The sequence below is a fragment of the Oncorhynchus mykiss genome, chromosome 4 (genome assembly GCF_013265735.2).
Source record: "Oncorhynchus mykiss isolate Arlee chromosome 4, USDA_OmykA_1.1, whole genome shotgun sequence".
In the NCBI taxonomy this organism is placed as follows: Eukaryota; Metazoa; Chordata; class Actinopteri; order Salmoniformes; family Salmonidae; genus Oncorhynchus; species Oncorhynchus mykiss.
Genome location: NC_048568.1, coordinates 14,497,450 through 14,518,035, shown reverse-complemented (window position 1 = coordinate 14,518,035; position 20,586 = coordinate 14,497,450). Strand labels below are relative to the sequence as shown.

The 20,586-nt window shown below is 41.1% G+C and overlaps 2 protein-coding genes across 6 annotated transcripts in view; one reads left to right on the top strand and one right to left on the bottom strand.

The window, feature by feature from the left end:
* The window catches only part of si:dkey-119m7.4 (uncharacterized protein LOC560629 homolog), a 36,872-nt gene extending 23,141 nt beyond the window's left edge, over positions 1-13,731 (bottom strand). Inside the window, exon 1 of one of the 3 annotated variants that reach the window (XR_005051466.1) lies at positions 11,606-13,731. The gene's annotated coding sequence lies outside the window, so the exon portion shown is untranslated. The remainder of the gene's footprint in view (positions 1-11,605) is intronic. The other 2 variants (XM_036975683.1, XM_036975684.1) reach the window with 2 other exon arrangements.
* On the top strand, positions 8,341-20,496 carry ccn6 (cellular communication network factor 6). 3 transcript variants are annotated; one of them, XM_036975685.1, is made up of 5 exons: positions 8,341-8,571; positions 15,574-15,856; positions 16,290-16,544; positions 17,207-17,379; positions 20,178-20,496. In XM_036975685.1, the coding sequence occupies exons 1-5, from the start codon at positions 8,524-8,526 to the stop codon at positions 20,457-20,459; spliced, it is 1,041 nt and encodes a 346-aa protein (XP_036831580.1). In that variant the 5' UTR covers positions 8,341-8,523; the 3' UTR covers positions 20,460-20,496. The 3 variants fall into 3 exon arrangements, with proteins under 3 accessions (XP_036831580.1, XP_021455949.2, XP_021455950.1); XM_021600274.2 differs by having other exon boundaries at positions 8,342-8,571; positions 17,186-17,379; XM_021600275.2 differs by lacking the exon at positions 8,341-8,571 and adding an exon at positions 10,460-10,617 and having other exon boundaries at positions 17,186-17,379.
* The last annotated feature ends 90 nt before the right edge of the window (positions 20,497-20,586 follow it).

Here is a 20,586-nt window from a genome sequence, read left to right as displayed (position 1 = left end):
GTCCTTTACAAAGGCAGGGAGGTGTTCTGCGAGTGGTCTAATAAAAAAAGTCAATAGAGGGGCCGTTACTGCATCAATGCCCGCTACAATAGGGCGCCCTGGAGGTTTTGTAACATTCTTGTGTAATTTCGGCAAAGTATAGAAAGTAGCAATTTTAGGGTGTTGAATAGCCAAAAAGTCGTATTATTTTTGTGATATCTGACCAGAACTTCAATACCCATCTAGGACAGTAAAGATAGTGTTCTGAAATTGGGCAGCAGGGTCCCTTCTGAGTTTCTTGTAAAAGGTGTTGTCAAGCAGTTGTTTATGACACTCATTTACATAAACAGTCCTATCCATGAGTACAACCGACCCACCCTTATCAACAGGGCAGGTAAGGACTGACGCATCGGATTGTAAATCAAGCAAAACTTGTTCTTCATCCTTAGGTAAATTATGGAAAGATATGTACTCCTGTTTGTTCTTAAGGAGATGAACAACATATTATTCAACGAGTCTGCAAAATGTCTCAATAGAGTGATTGCGATTGTAATGAAGGTACAAAATAACTCATACTTCTAAAAGGAGTCGGGGTATGTGCAGGTGAGCAACCTACATGTTCAGTGGAAATATCACGATTAGGGGAGCTAAACGTGTTGTTTTATTCAAATGTTTTATTAAAAACTTAAACATGTCTACCTTAACATCGAAATCGTTGCACTGAGTTGTAGGCACAAAATGTAGTCCTTTACTAAGCAAGGAGACATGGGCAGGGCTCAATATCTTGCTTGATAAATTGAAGACACTCAGTCCCGTGGGTCCCTCTGCCTTTGGTAGTTGTTTCTTCTTACTCCGTCGGGTGTGGCATCTCGTCGGTCCGCGTGTCCGCCGCCACCTCCGAGCTTCAGTCAGCCCAGTCTCTGGTTGGATAAAAAAACTGGCTCTGGAAGCGGGTGGATAGAAGTAAGCGGTCTCCCTCCTGCATCTATCATGGAGAGGAGGAGTGGAACATTCTGCCAGTTGTTCAAGGCTAAAGTGGGGATTTCATAATGGAAACTACATCTTAGAGTGGTCTGGATAATGCAGGACAGGAAGAAAAACCTTAGTAAAGTGGAAAACAGGCGGGCCAGGGAATGGCAAATGGCTGTCACAGACTTGACGTGGTGGGCACTAGGCAGTGGGCTGTAATCTGCTGTAGTCTGATATAGGTTTAATGCAGATTCTTTGAATGGTGTGTTTCAAGGATAACAAATAATAATGTAAATCAGGAATGGCCCGCGGATCAATTTCCAAAGAAAAAAAGATATATATGTTTTTGAGGGTTAGAATAGTAGAATACACAAGGTGCAATTTCAAACTTTGCTTCTGCATTGCCAGTTTTTCTCTTGTGATGTCAGTCACTGACAGTCACTAAATTAGCCCATGTCAGCTAACATTTTTTAGATAGGTAAATTAGTGTAGCGGCCAGCTATCTAAACTTATAGTAATCATGGTTGAATTAACGATCGGGGTCTCCCACAGATATCATATTAAAAACTGCAACCATTTCTCTCTACTCCATGTGTGGGTGTGGATGTGGGTACACAGACCCGTGAGCCACTGTGGCCCTCCATGATGAGTTCAGATTTTTTGTGGTCCCCAACCCCATCAACGTTGCCCATCCCTGATGTAAGTGTATGTCATATCCATAAAATAATACATTTGTTTACAAACCATCAAAAACCGGTAGTCGAAACCGGCAGACCTGCCTTGAGAGCAGTCTTTGTTTCCACTATAGCAAGATTGACATTCCTTGACGTTTACAATTTATTTGCATAATTCCTCAAATCTAAGCGAATCAGATAAACAACCAATCTTACAACCTTTCATAAGCCTCATTATGTGAGGATGCATTACACTTCTGTTGAAGCATCATGCTGTTAGTTCTTCAGTCCAACATATTGTTGAACACAGATGGTTTCTATAACGGAAACCACTACTCTACTCCGGTTTATTGTGAGATCCTGTGAAAGGTGTGTGTGTGTAATTTATGAGTGGCTGAGCTGAGAACAGCACAGCTTTGGACAGGAATGTCCCCCAGGGCCCCCCTGTCTAGGGGACCTGTCAGAGATGTCTCCTGGGAGGAAGAGGAGGTGGCCCTCTGTTTTGATGTTTTATAAAGTACTCAGTGAGGTCTCACCTACATTTTTGTTAAATAGTTTTTAGCGATCACCAACGGCGGAAACAGAAGTGTGAATAATTGCGCTGTAACTGTCAAGTTCAAGACATCAGGTAGTATATTTAAGACGAGAGTGAAAGTAAAAATAACTACTCAGTTTGAACCAGATACATTTACTGCACAATGGGGTTCATGAAAGAAGCTCTATCACAAACAAATTCCTGTTTGTGATATAGGATTCCCTCTGGTTGTTCTGTGTGCCCCCTTGTGGTAGGAGAAGTATATTTTATGCAACAGGCAGCTACAAAACTGTCAGTAGGGTTACTGTTTCAAAAACTTTCCGGACGTTTTGCTGTCATGCACTGGCCATAAGAGAAACACTTTCATAACCCCATGCCATATGATATGAATATTTTGGATGAAAAGTAAAAATAACCACATGCACAAACACATACAGTGAGGCAAAAAAGTATTTAGTCAGCCACCAATTGTGCAAGTTCTCCCACTTAAAAAGATGGGAGAGGCCTGTAATTTGGCCCCAGGCCTCTCTCATCTTTTTAAGTGGGAGAACTTGCACAATTGGTGGCTGACTAAATACTTTTTTGCCCCACTGTATGTGTTTGTGCATGTGACGCCTGCCTCAGCACCTCCGTCCCAAGCCCAGTATCCTGTCCACAGACCCCATCCTTGTGTACGGCACAAGACGAAGGGGGACACATCAGCAGCTTGTGCCCCCACATCCACTGGGGCCTGTCTCTGTCTGTCTGTCTCTCGATCAAGCCGGTCGGTTGTTTGTTCGATTGGCACCGTTGCCAGCCAAGCCTACTGGTCGTTCGTTCCATTGAGGTTTGTTCTATTGGCACGTTGCTATGCCAAACAAAGATTGTTGCTTTGCAGGCTCTTCTCCCTTGCTAGCTAGCAAACTACACAGCTAACACGATCCCTTCAAACTGATGCTGGAGAGACAGCAAACCAGCTGCATTTTGTTTTGTTTGAACTGTTATTCTATTGAGATGATGTATACATGATTTTGCATGTCTTAGAAAAGCTGTCTGTCTTGTCAAGACATGTGGATTCTCTTTGGGCTGGTGGAAATCGCATTTCAAAATGTTGCAAAGGTCTGTTTAAATCCCTGCTGTTGCAAACCAAATGCTAGTATACAAGCGAGGGGAAATAATGTTTAGATGCTTTTTTACAATGGAGATCGAGTTTATGGATTGCCTGGCTGAGAAGACGAGTCAGTGGATCCACAGTGATTTCTCAGATAGAGCAGTAAACAAGTAGCCTATTTATGCGTCATAGGCCAACTTGTTGTCAACAAAAAAATGTGCCCCGCTCAACAAAATCCAACACTTCCAGACCAGGCCTTCAGCTCTTTTATTAGAAAGGACTGACTTTTTTTAGTTTGCCAGACTTGTTTTTCCAGATGAAGTCAAGAAAGGATTTATTGATCTCTTTACAAGTAGCAGGATTTACACATAAAGATAATGAGGGGTACACAAAACGAGAGTCCCTCTGCCTTGGACAGAAGTACTCTCCCAAGAATAGAAAGATCTCTTTGTAGTCAATTATTAAATATATATATATATATATATATATATATATGTCTTTTAATTTTAGGATGTTGTCTGACTAAGTGTTTTTTTGACAGATGTATTCCTAAATATTTAACACAGTCCTTTACAGGAATATTTTCTATTTCTTTATCATCAGAGTCAAATAAACACAAGATTTCACATGTAGAAACATTCCGTTTTAATCCTGATGCAATAGAAAAGGCAGTTATAGCGTTAAGGGCATGGGCGACCTGGTCTTTGTCTCTTAAGAAAAGAGTAGTATCATCAGCCAGTTGGGAAATTTTCTTTGTTGAAAATGGTTAAGCCATATACATTTGCATTATTCAGAATATCTAGAGATAATTCCACAACCAAAATGATCTGGTTGAAAATATATATATATATATACATATTTTTACCTTTATTTAACTAGGCGAGTCAGTTAAGAACAAATTCTTATTTTCAATTACGACCTAGGAACAGTGGGTTAACTGCCTGTTCAGGGGCAGAACAACAGATTTGTACCTTGTCAGCTCAGGGATTTGAACGTCCAACCTTTCAGTTACTAGTCCAACACTCTAACAACTAGGCTACCCTGCCGCCCCAAGTATTGATCAAAAGATGTTTGATCAATACTGATTCAATATGGTATTTAATTCCAAATAATGTGTTTAACAAGTTGGGAGGTCTTCAATTTTTACTGAAATGTAATTATATTCTTGAAAGATTACCCGCCAAATTGGCTAAGTTTCACCAACAAGCTTTAATGGCCTGGAAAATATGTTTCCTGCACAATTTTTCCCCACATAAAGCTCTTTTGTGGAATAATTCAGACATAACTATAAGGAATAAGTCATTGTTCTACCCCAGCTTGCATGAGGAATATTGACCTTGTTCTTGATATTTTCTACAACGATGGTAATATTCTCACATATGAACAATTTATAACATTGAAAGAGTTTCCAATACCTTTCAGAGAGTTTATTTCTGTGATCAAAGCCATTCCCAGTGGTCTAACTACACTAATGAAAACTCATCTTAGCTTTGGTAATGATCACAAAGTTTATCCAGAACTCAGATTGGAAGGCGTGGGCTTACTTGAGAGAGCTTGTTGTAATAAATATATAAGACAAATTCTTAATTCACAAAACCAACTTACACCGAGAGGAAAACATTTCTGGAACACGCTTATTCCTGACATTGTCTAGAAAAATGCATGGTTAAGGCCTTACAAATACTGTATACCAAACAAAGTTATGGAAGTGCACTTCAACATTTTTACATAAGATGTAATTCTATGATATCCAAATTTGTGGCTATAGATGATATCTGTGTTTTCTGTGAAAAAGAAGGTGAGAATCTGTCTCACTTGTTCTTTGAATGTAAATTTGTGTCAGAATTTTGGGAAAATCTTGCAAAATACTTATTTACCATTATGAACAATGCCTATGTTTTTGACATGAAAGATATAATATGTTACTATTGCAATGATAATAAGACCATTGAAATTATTGTGCATTTTCTTATTCTTGTGGCCAAATACTTTATACACAAACAAAAATTCAATACCAAAATAACACTTTTTTTAATTGAATGTAACTATTTTATTAAAACATTAACCCTAGTGAATAAGAACAAGAATAACATTTTCCCCGAATCATTATAAGATATTTTCAGAGTGATTACAATTGCACTAGAATTGTTTATTTTTTGATTACTTGATATTTTTTTATATGTTTTAGTATTTTCTCGTTAATACCTGTGTTCTGTTTTGTATGATGTAACAATGCAAATTGTTGATTTGTATTTTTAACAACAAATGAAAAATAAATGTGTACCGCTTACAACACTTTAACCAATCACAATGCTTGTTTTGACCAACCCTTTGTACAAACTACTATTACTACTACCACTACTACTACTACCCAACACCAGTCAGAAGGGAACATTAGGGCATACTATACTGAACAAAAATATAAACGCAACATGCAATAACTTCAAAGATTTTACTTAGTTACAGTTAATATAAGGAAATCAGTCAATTTTAATAAATTGATTAGGCCCTAATCTATGGATTTCACATGACTGGGAATACAGATATGCATCTGTTGGTCACAGATACAGTGCTGTGAAAAAGTATTTGCCCCCTTCCTGATTTCTTTGCAAATTTTTCACACTTAAATATTTCAGATCAAACAAATGTAAATATTACACAAAGATAACCCAAGTAAACACAAAATGCAGTTTAAGTGATAATTTAATTTATTAAGGAAACAAAACTATCCGAACCTTCATGGCCCTATGTGAAAAAGTAATTGCCCCCTAAACCTAATAACTGGTTGTGCCAACCCTCAGCAGCAACAACTGCAATCAAGCGTTTGCGATAACTGGAAATTAGTCTTTCACATCGCTGTGGAGGAATTTTGGCCCACTCTTCTTTGCAGAATTATTTTAATTCAGCCACACTGGATGGTTTTCGAGCATGAACAGCCTTTTCAAGGTCACGCCATAGCATCTCAATCGGATTCAAATCCGAACTTTGACTAGGCCACTCCAAAAGCATTCAGAGGTGGACTTGCTGGTGTGTTTTGGATCATTTTCCTGCTGCAAAACCCAAATGCGCTTAAGCTTGAGGTCACTAACAGATGGCCGTACATTCTCCTTCAGGATTTTTTGGTAGAGAGCAGAATTCATGGTTCCATCAATCATAGCAATCATAGCAAGTTGTCCAGGTCCTGAAGCAGCAAATCAGCACCAGACCATCACACTACCAGCACCATATTTGACTGTTGGTATGATGTTCTTTTTCTGAAATGCTGTGTTACTTTTACGCCAGATGTAACGGGACGCACACCTTCCAAAAAGTTCAACTTTTGTCTCGTCAGTCCACAGAATATTTTCCCAAAAGTTTTGGGGGTCATCAAGATGTTTTATTTTGCCAAAAGTGAGATGAGCCTTCATGTTGTTTTTGGTCAGCAGTGGTTTTCGCCTTGGAACTCTGCCATGGATGCCATTTTTGCCCAGGCTTTTTCTTATGGTTGAGTCATGAACACTGACCTTAACTGAGGCAAGTCCGGCCTGCAGTTCTTTAGATGTTGTTGTGAGTTCTTTTGTGACCTCTTGGATGAGTCGTGGGGGTAATTTCGGTAGGCCGGCCACTCCTGGGAAGGTTCACCACTGTTCCAAATTTTCTCCATTTGTGGATAATGTCCCTCACCGTGGTTCACTGCAGTCCCAAAGCTTTATACATGGCTTTGGAACCCTTTCCAGACTGATAGATGTCAATTACTTTGTTTCTCATCTGTTCCTGAATTTCTTTGGATCGCGGCATGATGTTTAGCTTTTTGAGATTTTTTGGCTTACTTCACTTTGTCAGACAGGTTCTATTTAAATGATTTCTTGATTCAACAGGTCTGGCAGTAATCAGGCATGGGTGTGGCTAGTGAAATTTAACTCAGCTTTCCAAAAAATGTGATTAACCATAGTAAATTCATGATTTAACAAGGGGGGGCAATTACTTTGTCACATAGGGCCATGAAGGTTCAGATAGCTTTTTTCCCTTAATAAATACTGCATTTTGTGTTTACTTGGGTTATCTTTGTGTAATATAAACATTTGTTTGATGATCTGAAACATTTAAGTGTGACAAATGTGCAAAAAAAACAAGAAATCAGGAAGGGGGCAAATACTTTTTCACAGCACTGTACCTTTAAAAAAAAGTAGGGGCGCGGATCAGAAAACCAAGTTGCTGGGTATTGCCGGGAACTGGAAAACACTGTCACACATGTCGACCCAGAGCATCCCAAGCATGGTCAGTGGGTGACATGTTTGGTGAGTATGCAGGCTATGGAAGAACTGGGACATTTTCAGAATCCCAAACAGATATAATATTTGACTAAAACATAACAATGTATACAGTCACATTTGTATATGATCAAGTGTCTCTCTATTATGCGTGGGAATACCTGGGAAAAGATATCCAAAATTAAAATGACTTCCTGGTGTTTTTACAGAGAGAATGATCATAACCTGCTCTACAGTATCTCAGATGAGCACTACATTTAAACGAATGATTACGGTTTTCTAATCATTTTTGATTGGATTATTTTCATTCAAAAAGTGATTTCAAAAATTCAAAATAATATGCTCATACCACAGTAAATTGAAGCAAAAAAAAGATCAATGACCTGTTATTTTCTGTAACTGTAGTAGTCGATTGTTGTGTTAGGGGTTTGAGGTAGGTTACTGGCTGTGAGAGGGACCTCTTTACACAGTGTAAATAATTAAGGAATGTTACCTTAAATATATCCAGGTCCACCAAAACAAGGACATGCCCAGCACCACACGACGAAAAACCCTGTACACTCCTGCTTGAGAATATCACTTCTATATAAATTCATTCACATATACTGTCTATCTTTAGAGTATGTGTGTGGTGTAAACATGTTCATCTAAAATGTGTCCGTATAGTGTGGTTTCAAATATGTTTTTAACTGAAAGCTACAAGGTTTGAGAATGAAGCACAGATGAATCCAATATGAATGTGCTTGTGTTAGCCAATAGATCTACAGACTGGGGGATAAACAAGTGGGTCAGACTTGGAGGTCTAAGAGCATACCAGAAGTTATGAAGTTAAATATTTCTCCTTCGGATCAGTAAGCCACAGAAAGGTGTGCTTGAAGGAGACAGAGGGGTGCTTTGTGCCTCTCCACCAGGTCAGCTCCCTCAATCTCTCTTTCCCTTTCCCCCTCCTCTCTCGGTCGCTATCCCTCCTTCACACTCCTTCGTTCTCGAGCTCCCAGAGTTCACCCAAACCTGGGTACTTAAAAGATGCTATCTCTGCTCTACTCTTTGCTCCTGGTCATTCTAGCTCAACAGGTAAGAGCTGCGACTTTCCTTTTCTCTTAACAATAATGATGGGTTGTGTCTCCGCGGTTTCTGATAGGACCAGGCTTGATGTGATACTCAGGGAGAACCAGAAAAAGGTGTTGACAACAAACCATAGAGAAAGGTGGTAGGGTTGTAATTAAGGCATCAGTTGAACAGATGTTATTCACACTTTACAATTTTGGGTACTTACGTTACTTTCTAGGTTAAAGTGTTTTCTTGGCCTTATTTCATATTTACAACTTGATTCAAGGTTTTGTTTTGAATGAGTGGCTAATTCTACAGTGGCAGGAAATTACTATTGAGGCTTGCTGAGTGAGGTAACGTCACAGTAAAGTCGCAGTCAAAGGGGTTCCCTTCACGTCACTTTTTAAAAGACGTTCCTGGCAAAAGAGGGCAAGAGGTATGAGGTTCGCTGTGCTTTTCAAATGAGCGCATTCTGTAAACCTGGTAGAAAGGATTCCAATATTTGGCATAACCAATCAATCAAATGTATTTTATAAAGCCCGTTTTACAACAACAGTTGTCACAAATTGCTATACAGATACCCAGCCTAAAACACCAAAGAGCAAACAATGCAGATGTAGCACAGTGGCTACGAAAAACTCCCAAAAAATGCTGGAACCTAGGAAGAAACCTAGAGAGGAACCATCCTCCGAGGGGTGTCCAGTCCTCTTCTGGCTGTGCCAGGTAAAATTATAAGAGTACGGCCATTTAGTAGAAAAAATTGTTGAGATTGTAATCAGGTTTTGGGGAAATATTTTTGGTTTACAATGGTTTTCCAAGATTGCAAAAACAGGGTACTTTGCCCTTATTAATATCTCTGTTTTTATTGTCATAAAGTGCATGTCTAAGATCACACGGGACACCAGAAAGGACAATAAAGTTTTGAGATCACACAGTGCACCAGATAGGACAGACAGACCCTTGCCCCCCACACTCACTTCGCCAAAGCACAGCCCCCACACCACCAAAGGGAAATCAACAGACCACTAACGTACTACCCTGAGACAAGGCAGAATAAAGCCCACAAAGATCTCCTTAACCATACGAGCCTGAGGGGGGTACAAAACCGGACAGAAAGATCACGTCAGTGGCTCAAGTCGAGTATAGCAAAAAAAAGCCTAGCATGTTGTGATGCGCCCTAGGGATGGCATGGGAGGCCCCCGTAATAGGGTCAGAGGCAGAAAATCGATGTGGCGAGGGGAGAGCCAGCTAGGCAAAAACAGCAAGTGTGGTTCGTCACTCCAGTGCCTTGCCGTTCACTTTCACACTCCTGAGCCAGACTACACTCAATCATAGGACCTACTGAAGAGTTGAGTCTTCAGTAAGGACTTAAAGGTTGAGAGACAGAGTCTGCGTCTCTCACATGGATCGGCAGACCATTCCATAAAAATGGAGCTCTATAGGAGAAATCCCCACCTCCACCTGTTTGCTTAGAAATTCTGGGACAATAAGAAGGCCTGCGTCTTGTGACCATGGCATATGTGTAGATATGTATGGCAGGACCAAATCAGAGAGATAGTAGGAGCAAGTCCATGCAATGCTTTGTAGGTTAACAGTAAAACCTTGAAATCAGCCCTAGACTTAACAGCAAGTCAGTTGATAATGATTATCTGAAGTACCCAAAAAGGCCAATAGATGTCATCTGATAAAATTCCATACATTCCTTGAAAGTTACCAAAATTCCAGTAGTTTACTGGTAAATTTAGAAAATGTCAAATAATATACCATCCATTTGCAGCCCTGATCATAATCAATGGACATTCCATAGAGTTGTACCTTTTTTATATAATACATTTTAAATCTGTGCTATAGAATTTCTGTATGTTGGAACAGAAATGAATTGCTCCCAGTTAAACTGACCTAAATACTGCGACTTACTGCTAATGTACAAAGGAGCTACTTGTTCACGGGCTGAAGAGGTTTTTCGAGGGCTCCATGTTGATTTAAACATGGCAATTTCTAGATTAATAACAGGTCATTGCTGATTATGGAATGAAAAAGACAAAGATTGTAAAGAAATTTACACATCAGGTATGTATGATATGTTGTGTGTATCAAAATGCCAATCTGAATTCTATCACTATTAATACTGATATAATTTCTATAATTTTTTGCCTAAGATCGATTTTTATAATTCACTAATGGAATTTGTTGATACTTTTGTAAGAACACCATGTTACTAGTCCTGCATTGTTTTGGTGTTCTAATCTTTTCATCCTTGTTCGTAGCCTCTTGACTGTTGTGAATGTTCTGAATGTTCTATCTTAGGTGACTTCTTGGTGAACTTTAAACTTTACCAAGAATTTACCAAAGGCAAAACTATATGAAGTCACATAAGGCAACACAATCGCAGGCTTTGTTACCTATTGGGTAACGATTAACTTAGACTACATATCCATAACACATTTACAGTATTACACGTCTATAAGCATTTCATTAACATTTTATAACAGGTCCCAACCGCATTCGTGTCATGCTATGCAATAGCTAATATTTTGGTATCTTAATACAGTAGATGCAACATTACAATGAAAGTGTAGCGTCATCATTATGGCAGTTGTTTTTATTTTCTATAAAAGAGTGCTTCTGTATACCAATGTTAGTCAATTCGCCAAAAGGTATACGAAAATGTTGCGATGGTGCCGGACGCCGTGCGTTGTTATGATTCTGAACGGTCAGATAGCTAGCAACAATGACAAGAAGCTTCCATGTGGGGAATCGTAGGTGGCTTGTTTCAGCTAGTTTTATGTAGTTCGTGATACGACTTGCTTTGAGGTGTTTTGGCTGATTTCATGACAATGCTAATATGGCTAAAATTCTCTAGCTAGCGAACAAACAACTGTAACGACGTATTGAGAGACAAGTGCTCTTCGTGCAAATGTATTTATATTTTCAATACACATTTGGAAACTAAATATAGTTTACAACAACTAGCCAACTCTGTCTGTTTTTCCCAAAAGTGGCGCACATATCGGTTTTGTTGCTAAACAACCAACCCCCCTATAGGCCCGTGTCTTACCTTCTCACCAATTCCTGTAGTTGAGGGTCGTAGTTGAGGGTCAAAATATAACTCATTAGAATTATTTCCAATCACTTGGATGTAAGTGGTATATTTTAAAAACTCTTAAGTACAAAACCGATAAGACGTGTAATGTCCCCAATCTTATGTTCAGAACCTTCGATTGTGCATTCACCCATGAGTCATTCATGAAAAATCTACGTTTTCCGTGAAATACCATGAGAACATTTAGTTTTGTCACCAATACATCAAATAATGAAAGGCTCACCATTTAAGTCATTTTAACTACCAATTGAATCCAATTGCAAATAATACATGATACACATTTCAAAACTGTTATTTTTGAAGTGCTGAATATAAACAATAGTAGATGGTATCATTTTCCATACAGTATTTTACGATTAGTTGACATTTAAAAAAAAAAAAAAAATTGTATGAAATGGCAGGTTGTGAGCATGTTGAGAAATATGTATGTTTTACAGTTCATTATCCTTTTACAGTAGAACAAATCATCAGAAATATTGGTTTTGTATGACATTTCTGCCCCATGCAACATTATACAAGATCACCTTTCTATGCAACTGATACAGTACAGTATTGCCTGTCAGCCTACAGTGTATCAAATAAATGTATATAATGAATGGAATATATTGTTATATACAACCCAAGGATTTCAGCAGTGCATTGTACACTACACTATCATTCCAAAGGATAGCACATAGTGACTCTGTCCACTTTGTCCTATTGAAGCAATGGAGAATGATGAAGGAGTATTTACAGCCACATCCATATATGATTTGGTTCTACATTCCAACATAACTTAATGTCCAACTTATACATTGATAGAATTGTACAGTGTTCAGCAGTTAATAAACTATATAATTTAACTAGACACTACATCATTTGGTTCAGTAGTTATTCGTTTTGAGTAGTTTGATTAAGTGATAGTCGATTATATTGTTAACAAATTACAAGAAAATCATATCAAAAGTAAAGTTCATTTTGAAAAGTAGATATTTTGATTGAATATGTATCCAAATTGAAAGAGTGATTTGGTGCAGTGAACAAGTGACTTTGTGGATTTGTTTGCTGTACTCAGCAAATAAAAATGTGCTTAGTTTTGAAACCATTTTGATGCTTAGATTTTTGCTTAGAGTTGTGAAAATGTACCACATACTTGTGAAAATTGCACCAAAGTGAAAAAGAACTGTAACAGCCCTGCTTCACATCATAATTAGACCTAAATTGGCCATACTGGTTTATAACGCACGCATGAAGGGTCTATGTATGAATTCTATTCAGTCAAAGTCAAAGTTAAATCTATTTTCCCATTCATAATGCATTGATAGCTAAGCACTTCATGGTAATTAATGCTGCGTTCACGTGCTATCAGAGTTAGCGAAAGCTCCTAGTTCCCAGTGGGAACTTTCACTTGAATGACCCTCCAAGTCGGAATTAAAAGTAAAAGTGGGAAACGGAGAAAATGTTGTCACCCGATTTGCTGAGTTGTGACATTTTACCACTGACTTTTTTTCACCTTTTCAACCAAAAAAATGACAATTAAGTTTGACAATACAACCGTATCAATATGGATAATGTTGCTAGTCTGACCATATTGTTAAGCAAGCTAGCTAACTTTATTATTAGCAATGTTAGCAACTTTATCAAGCTAGCTAAAATGTCCGACTTCAAAAGCACTTGAACACAATCATGTCTGACTTACCACTTCCCAGTTTCCTATTTCTCACGAGCATGTGAAGCCTGCATACCTGTGCAGTTTGCCACGCTGATCTATAACACCAACATTATAAGGTCTATGAATTCTATGCAGTCATTGTACTGTCATTGCTATTTTCTGATTTCTAAAGCATTTATAAACATGCCTCACTTATAAAAAATACTCAGCTACTAAAAATACTTAAAAAATACTTAGACCTGACTACTTAGCTACTAATGTAGCTAGCTAAGCCCCTGGCACAATGTAAACATGTTAATCATCATTAATCATCAGGTCTCTCACGTTAATCATCAGGTCTCTCCACAGATGTTAGATCGGGTTCAAGTCTGGGCTCTGGCTGGGACACCCAACGACATTCAGAGACTTGTCCCTAAGCCACTCCTGTGTTATCTTGGCTGTGTGCTTAGGGTACTTCTACTGTTGGAAGGTGAACCATCGCCCCAATCTGAGGGCCTGAGTGCTCTGGAGCAGGTTTTCATTAAAGATCTCTCTGTACTTTCCTCCGTTCATTTATGCCTCGATCCTGACTAGTCTCCCAGGCCCTGCTGCTGAAAAACATTACCACAGCATGATGCTGCCACCACCATGCTTCACCATAGGGATGGTGCCAGGTTTCCTCCAGACGTGATGCTTGGCATTTAGGCCAAAGAGTTCAATCTTTGTTTCATCAGACCAGAGAATCTTGTTTCTCATGGTCTGAGAGTCATTTTGGTGTCTTTTGGCAAACTCCAAGCGGGCTGTCATGTTCCTTTTACTGAAGAGTGGCTTTCGTCTGGCCACTCTACCATAAAGGCCTTATTGGTGGAGTGCTGCAGAGATGGTTGTCCTTCTGGAAGGTTCTCCCATCTCCACAGAGGAACTCTGGAGCTCTGTCAGAGTGACCATCGGGTTCTTGGTCACCTCCATGACCAAGGCCCTTCTCCCCAGATTGCTCAGTTTGGCCGGGCGGCCAGCTCTAGGAAGAGTCTTGCTGGTTTCAAACTTCTTCCATTTAAGAATGATGAAGGTCACTGTGTTCTTGAGGACCTTCAATGCTGCAGAAAGGACCTTCAATGCCTTGAGACATGGATTGTGTATGTGCGCCGTTCAGAGGATGAATGGGCAAGACAACAAATGTAAGTGCTTTTTAACGGGGTATGGTAGCAGGTGCCAGGCGCCCCACTTCGTGTCAAGAACTGCAACGCTGCTAGGTTTCCTGTGTGTATCAAGAATGGTACACCACCCAAAGGACATTCAGCCATTCTTGACACAACTGTGAGAAGCATTGGAGTCAACATATGCCAGCATTCCTGTGGAACGCTTTCGACACATGCCCCAATGAATTGAGTCTGTTCTGAGAGCAAAAAGTGTGTGTGTGTCGAAAGGGGGGGCAGTACGTCCAACTGGCCTCATAACCGCAGGCCACGTTAATGGTGTGAGACCGGCAAGTCTTTTGCATGACAATAACCGGCTGACAAAATTACATGACCGTCACAGCCCTAGCTTGGCGTTTAGGCATATTCACTAACACTGGTATGGCAGAAGCACACTACAGTGTCATTGCAATTATGCATCTATTAAGATACCTACATGTGAGCTCTTGCATAGCATGACATGAATGCACTATAGATCAAATCAAATCAAATTCAATTGGTCACATACACATGGTTAGCAGATGTTAATGCGAGTGTAGGGAAATGCTTGTGCTTCTAGTTTCGACTGCATTAAAATCTAACAAGTAATCTAATCAATCAAATTCAACTACCTTATACACACAATGTATACTAATATGCGATGGATATAGTTAATTATTAATTAACATTTAACAATGTGGTTAGGACCTGTTAGAGCAAGTTAATGAAATGCTTATAGGTGTGTAATGAATGCATTATGGCTATGTAATCAAAGTAAATCGTTAGCCTGTTAATTCCACCTCCCAAGCAGTGGTATTTTACCACTGCACCACATGGAGATCCTGAGTGGTGCAGAGGTCAAAGGCACTGCATCTCGGTGCTTGAGGCGTCACTACAGACACCCTGGTTCAATTCCAGGCTGTATCACAACCGAGTGTGATTGGTAGTCCCATAGGGCGGGGCACAATTGGCCCAGCGTCGTCCGGGTTTGGCCGGTGTAGGCCGTCATTGTAAATAAGACTTTGTTCTTAACTGACTTGCCTAGTTAAACAAAGGTTAAACAAATGTTACATATTAAAAACCCTACAAGAACCCTGTCCTTCCTACCTTCCCTCCAGCCTCTATGCAGGGCTCAGAACCATGGTGGGCAGCTGTCTGGTCCGCGAGGAGGCAAGGCCGTGTTGGAGAGGAAACAGTTGTGCCAGTGGCCGTGTAAGTGCAAGGCCAAGCCCCAGTGTGCCCCGGGGGTCAGCTCAGTGCTGGACGGCTGTGGCTGCTGTAAGAGCTGCGCCCGGCAGATAGGAGAGGCCTGCAACGAGAGGGACATCTGCGACCCCCACAAGGGCATGTACTGCGACTTCTCTAATGACCAGCCGCGATATGAGGTCGGAGTCTGCGCTTGTGAGTGAACTTTTCATTTCATATGTTACCCCTTCGGGCTATTCATAAGAGTTAAAAGTCAATGTATGACTGAATGTCTCAAGGTCAATAACTTTTTTTCAGAGGGGGCAGGAGCTGGATTGTGTAATAGGACCCAGCTACTTCAAAGACCTGGCTAGAAACTGTACTACAGCTAAATACTTTAATCCCATGCTACTCACTCAGGATTGTAGATTTGCATAAACCTGTAGTTCCATGGGATTGGTAGAGTCATTTACCTTTAGTCTCTTTGATCATGCAAAGAACCCAGTAGGTCGCACACATATATCAATCAGGCAAACACCCCAAGGCCAACCACACTAATAGAAACACACTAAGACCAGAAGACTGCTGCAAGCAGTGCACAGGCCAGTCAACCGAGTCGTGTTCAGTTTCCCCATCTCCTTCTCTGTAGACTTGATGGCAGTTGGTTGTGACCTGAATGGGGCCCACTATGAGAACGGCGAGGCCTTCCAGCCCAGCCCGCTGTATAAATGCACGTGCATCGCGGGAGCCATCGGCTGCACCCCGGCCTTCATCCAGAAGCCCGCTGGTCTCCTGGGTCCTGCCCCTCTGAGGAGCAACGCACCCCTGCCAGCTGGCCTGCAGAGCGCCCCTGGTGCCTCCAGAAAACACCAGCAGGACACACCAAACATGGCCGCAATGCCAGGTGTGTGTTTGCAGGGAAAACCAGGGCCAGAACCGCCAGCTTGTCTGCCCTGGAATGCTAATTGCTGTAAAAGCTGGATGGAAAGAGGGTGGCGTTTTTGTTTACTTTGGCTGGGAAGTGCAGAGGGTGGATGGAGTGTGGCTGACTGACTGTGGTTAGCCACACAGAGGGAGTAGGGTGGATGGTTCCAGTCATGCACAAACGTCCATAGAGAGAGCTCTAGTTCACTTTCCATCAAAAGCACCAATGCCTCTTTTAAGTATGCTTCTTTTGATATATTTGAGTAAATGTTCGCTTTGCTTGGCTTGATAAACACAAACGTCCTGCTTTCTAGTGAATCTGAAAGGTTAGCCGTCACTAGGTGTTGATGTTTTTGATATTGCCAACACACAAATCAAATATGTTTGCAATCACTGACTTCAAACCTTACAAAGAGGCAATTGAAACCATCTTGACATCATGGCCCGCCTAAAGATAATTTCTCTCCAACTGAGCTTTCCAATCATCTTTAGCAGGCAGAATGACTGAGGACCGAGAGCTCTTGATTCACTCTGAACAGCATGTGCTCTATAGCAGCATGGCGGCGTACAGGCCGGGTTCCTTCCTCTAGCGATGCCCTTTTAATACTGTAAAACCGAAAGCTTACAGGGATCCTCCTTTAGCCTGGAAGAAGAATTGCCTGATCCAGACCACTCCGTGGAGCCCCTGCTCCAAGACCTGCGGCCTGGGTATCTCAGTCCGGGTCAACAATGACAACGGCAAGTGTGAGATGAGGAAGGACCGCCGCCTCTGCCTGTTGCGGCCGTGTGAGAAGAGCATCATGAAGTCCGTCCAGGTGACTGACCACTGATCAGCTTGGCTCTTCTCTGAGAGATGTGTTCTGATGGTGATCGGTGAAATGTTAAATAACTGACTTGTACGCCCAAAACACCCAGTGATATTTCTAATTCTGAAAATATGACAATGGTCTGGGAACTACTGTATATAGTGCCTTCAGAAAGAATTCACACCTTTTGACTTTTTCCACATTTTGTTGTATTACAGCCTGCATTTAAAATGGGTTAGATTGAGATGATGTCGTCACTGGCCTACACACAATACCCCACAATATCAAAGTGGTATTATGCTTTTAGAAATGTTTACAAATGAAAAGCTGCAATGTCTTGAGTCAATAAGTATTCAACCATTTTATGGCAAGCCTAAATAAGTTCAGGAGTAAAATGTGCTTAACAAGTCACATAATAAGTTGCATGGACTCACTCTGTGCAATAATTGTATTTAACATGATTTTTAAATGACTACCTCATCTCTGTACCCCACACTTACAATCATCTGTAGGGTCCCTCAGTCGAGCAGTGGCTTTTAGACATAGATTCAACCAGGTTTTCCAATGCCTCGCAAAGAAGGGCACACATTGGTAGATAGGTAAAATAGCAGACATTGAATATCCCTTTGAGCATGGTGAACTTATAAATTACACGTTGGATGGTGTATCAATATGCTCACTAAGAATATACAGGCGTCCTTCCTAACTCAGTTGCCGGAGAGAAAGAAAACCGCTCAGGGATTACACCATGAGGCCAACGGTGACTTTAAAACAGTTAAGAGTTTAATGGGTGTGATAGGAGAAAACTGAGGATGGATCAACATTGTAGCTACTCACTAAATGACAGAGTGAAAAGAAGGAAGCCTGTACAGAATAAAAAAACATTCCAAAACATTCATCCTGTTTGTAATACGGCATGAAAATAATACAGAAAAAAACGTGACAAAGAAACTAACTTTATGTCCGTAATACAAAGCGTTATGGTTGGTGCAAATCCAACACAACACATCACAGAGTACCACTCTTCATATTTTCAAGAATGGTAGTGGCTGTTGTTATGGGTACGTTTGTCATCGGCAAAGAATAGGGATTTTCCGGGGGGGGGGGGGGGGGGATATACACTGGAGTTGCTTATCAAGATGACATGGAGTGGCCTAGATACAGTTTGACTTAAATTGTCTTGAAAATCCATGGCAAGACTTGAAAATGGCTGTCTAGCAATGATCAACAACCACCTTGACAGAATTTGAAGAAATTTAAAAAGATCATGTGCAAATATTGTACAATCCATCTCACTGTCAACTGCGTTTATTTTCAGCAAACGTAACATGTGTAAATATTTGTATGAACATAAGATTCAACAACTGAGATATAAACAGAACAAGTTCCACAGACATGTGATTAACAGAAATGGAATAATGTGTCCCTGAACAAAGGGGGGGTCAAAATCAAAAGTAACAGTCAGTGTCTGGTGTGGCCACCGGCTGCATTAAGTAATGCAGTGCATCTCCTCCTCATGGACTGCACCAGATTTGCCAGTTCTTTCTGTGAGATGTCACCCCACTCTTCCACCAAGGTACCTGCAAGTTCCCTGACATTTCTGGGAGGAATGGCCCTAGCCCTCACCCTCCGATCCAACAGGTCCCAGACGTGCTCAATGGGATTGAGATCCGGGCTCTTCGCTGGACATGTCTTGCAGGAAAATCATGCTGGAGGGTCATGTCATGATGAGCCTGCAGGAAGGGTACAACATGAGGATGCCTTCCCTGTAACGCACAGCGTTGAGATTGCCTGCAATGACAACAAGCTCAGTCCGATGATGCTGTGACACACCGCCCCAGACCATAACGGACCAACCACCTCCAAATCGATCCCGCTCCAGAGCACAGGCCTGTGTAATGCTCATTCCTTCGACGATAAACGCAAATCCGACCATTACCCCTGGTGAGGCAAAACCACGACTCGTCAGTGAAGAGCACTTTTTGTCAGTCCTGTCTGGTACAGCGACGGTGGGTTTGTGCCCATAGGCGACGTTGTTGTCGGTGATGTCTGGTGAGGACCTGCCTTACAACAGGGCCTACAAGCCCTCAGTCCAGCCTATCTCAGTCTATTTCGGACAGTCTGAGCACTGATGGAGGGATTGTGCATTCCTGGTGTAACTCGGGCAGTTGTTGTTGCCATCCTGTACCTGTCCCACAGGTGTGATGTTCGGATGTACCTATCCTGTGCAGGTGTTGTTACACGTGGTCTGCCACTGCGAGGACAATCAGTTGTCCGTCCTGTCTTAGGCATCTCACAGTATGGACATTGCAACGTATTGCCCTGGCCACATCTGCAGTCCTCATGCCTCCTTGCAGCATGCCTAAGGCACGTTCACGCAGTTTAGCAGGGACCTTGGGCATCTTTCTTTCTGTGTTTTTCAGAGTCCGTAGAAAGGCCTCTTTAGTGTCCTAAGTTTTCATAACTGTGACCTTAATTGCCTACCGTCTGTAAGCTGTTAGTATCTTAATGACCATTCCACAGGTGCATGTTCATTCATTTTTTATGGTTCATTGAACACGCATGGGAAACCGTGTTTAAACCCTTTACAATGACTTTATATCCATTTTGACATAGTATTTTGTGTAGATCTTTAACAAATCTATTTTTATTTCACTTTGTAGCACAACAAAATGTGAAAAGTCAAGGACTGTGAATTCTTTCTGAAGGCACTGTATGTTCACAAAAGGAGAGCAGAAGTATGATAGGGTTTCTATCAATCTATCATATGACAAGAGAAGATTTAACTATGTCCCTTTTCCCTCTAGATGCTGAGAGGAAAGACGTGCAAGCCCAAGTTCCAGGCTAAGAAAGCAGAGAAGCTGACCCTGTCTGGGTGCACTAGCACCAAAAGTTTCAAACCCACTTACTGCGGCATCTGCACTGACAAGCGCTGTTGCATCCCCAACAAATCCAAAATGGTGACCGTCAACTTCAAGTGCAAGGGCGGTTCCAACGTGCACTGGAAGATGCAGTGGATAACTTCCTGCGTGTGCCAGAGGAAGTGTAATGACCCTGGGGACATGTTCGCAGAGCTACGCTTTCTCTAGCACCTTCTCCAGCATCTATAAATCAACCTCAGAGCCATGTCCATGCCCATAGACTAACACAGGCCTGGCCTATCTGCCTCTGTGCTGCCCGAGTCGGTATGGTATTTGTGTGTACAGGGCTGAGCTG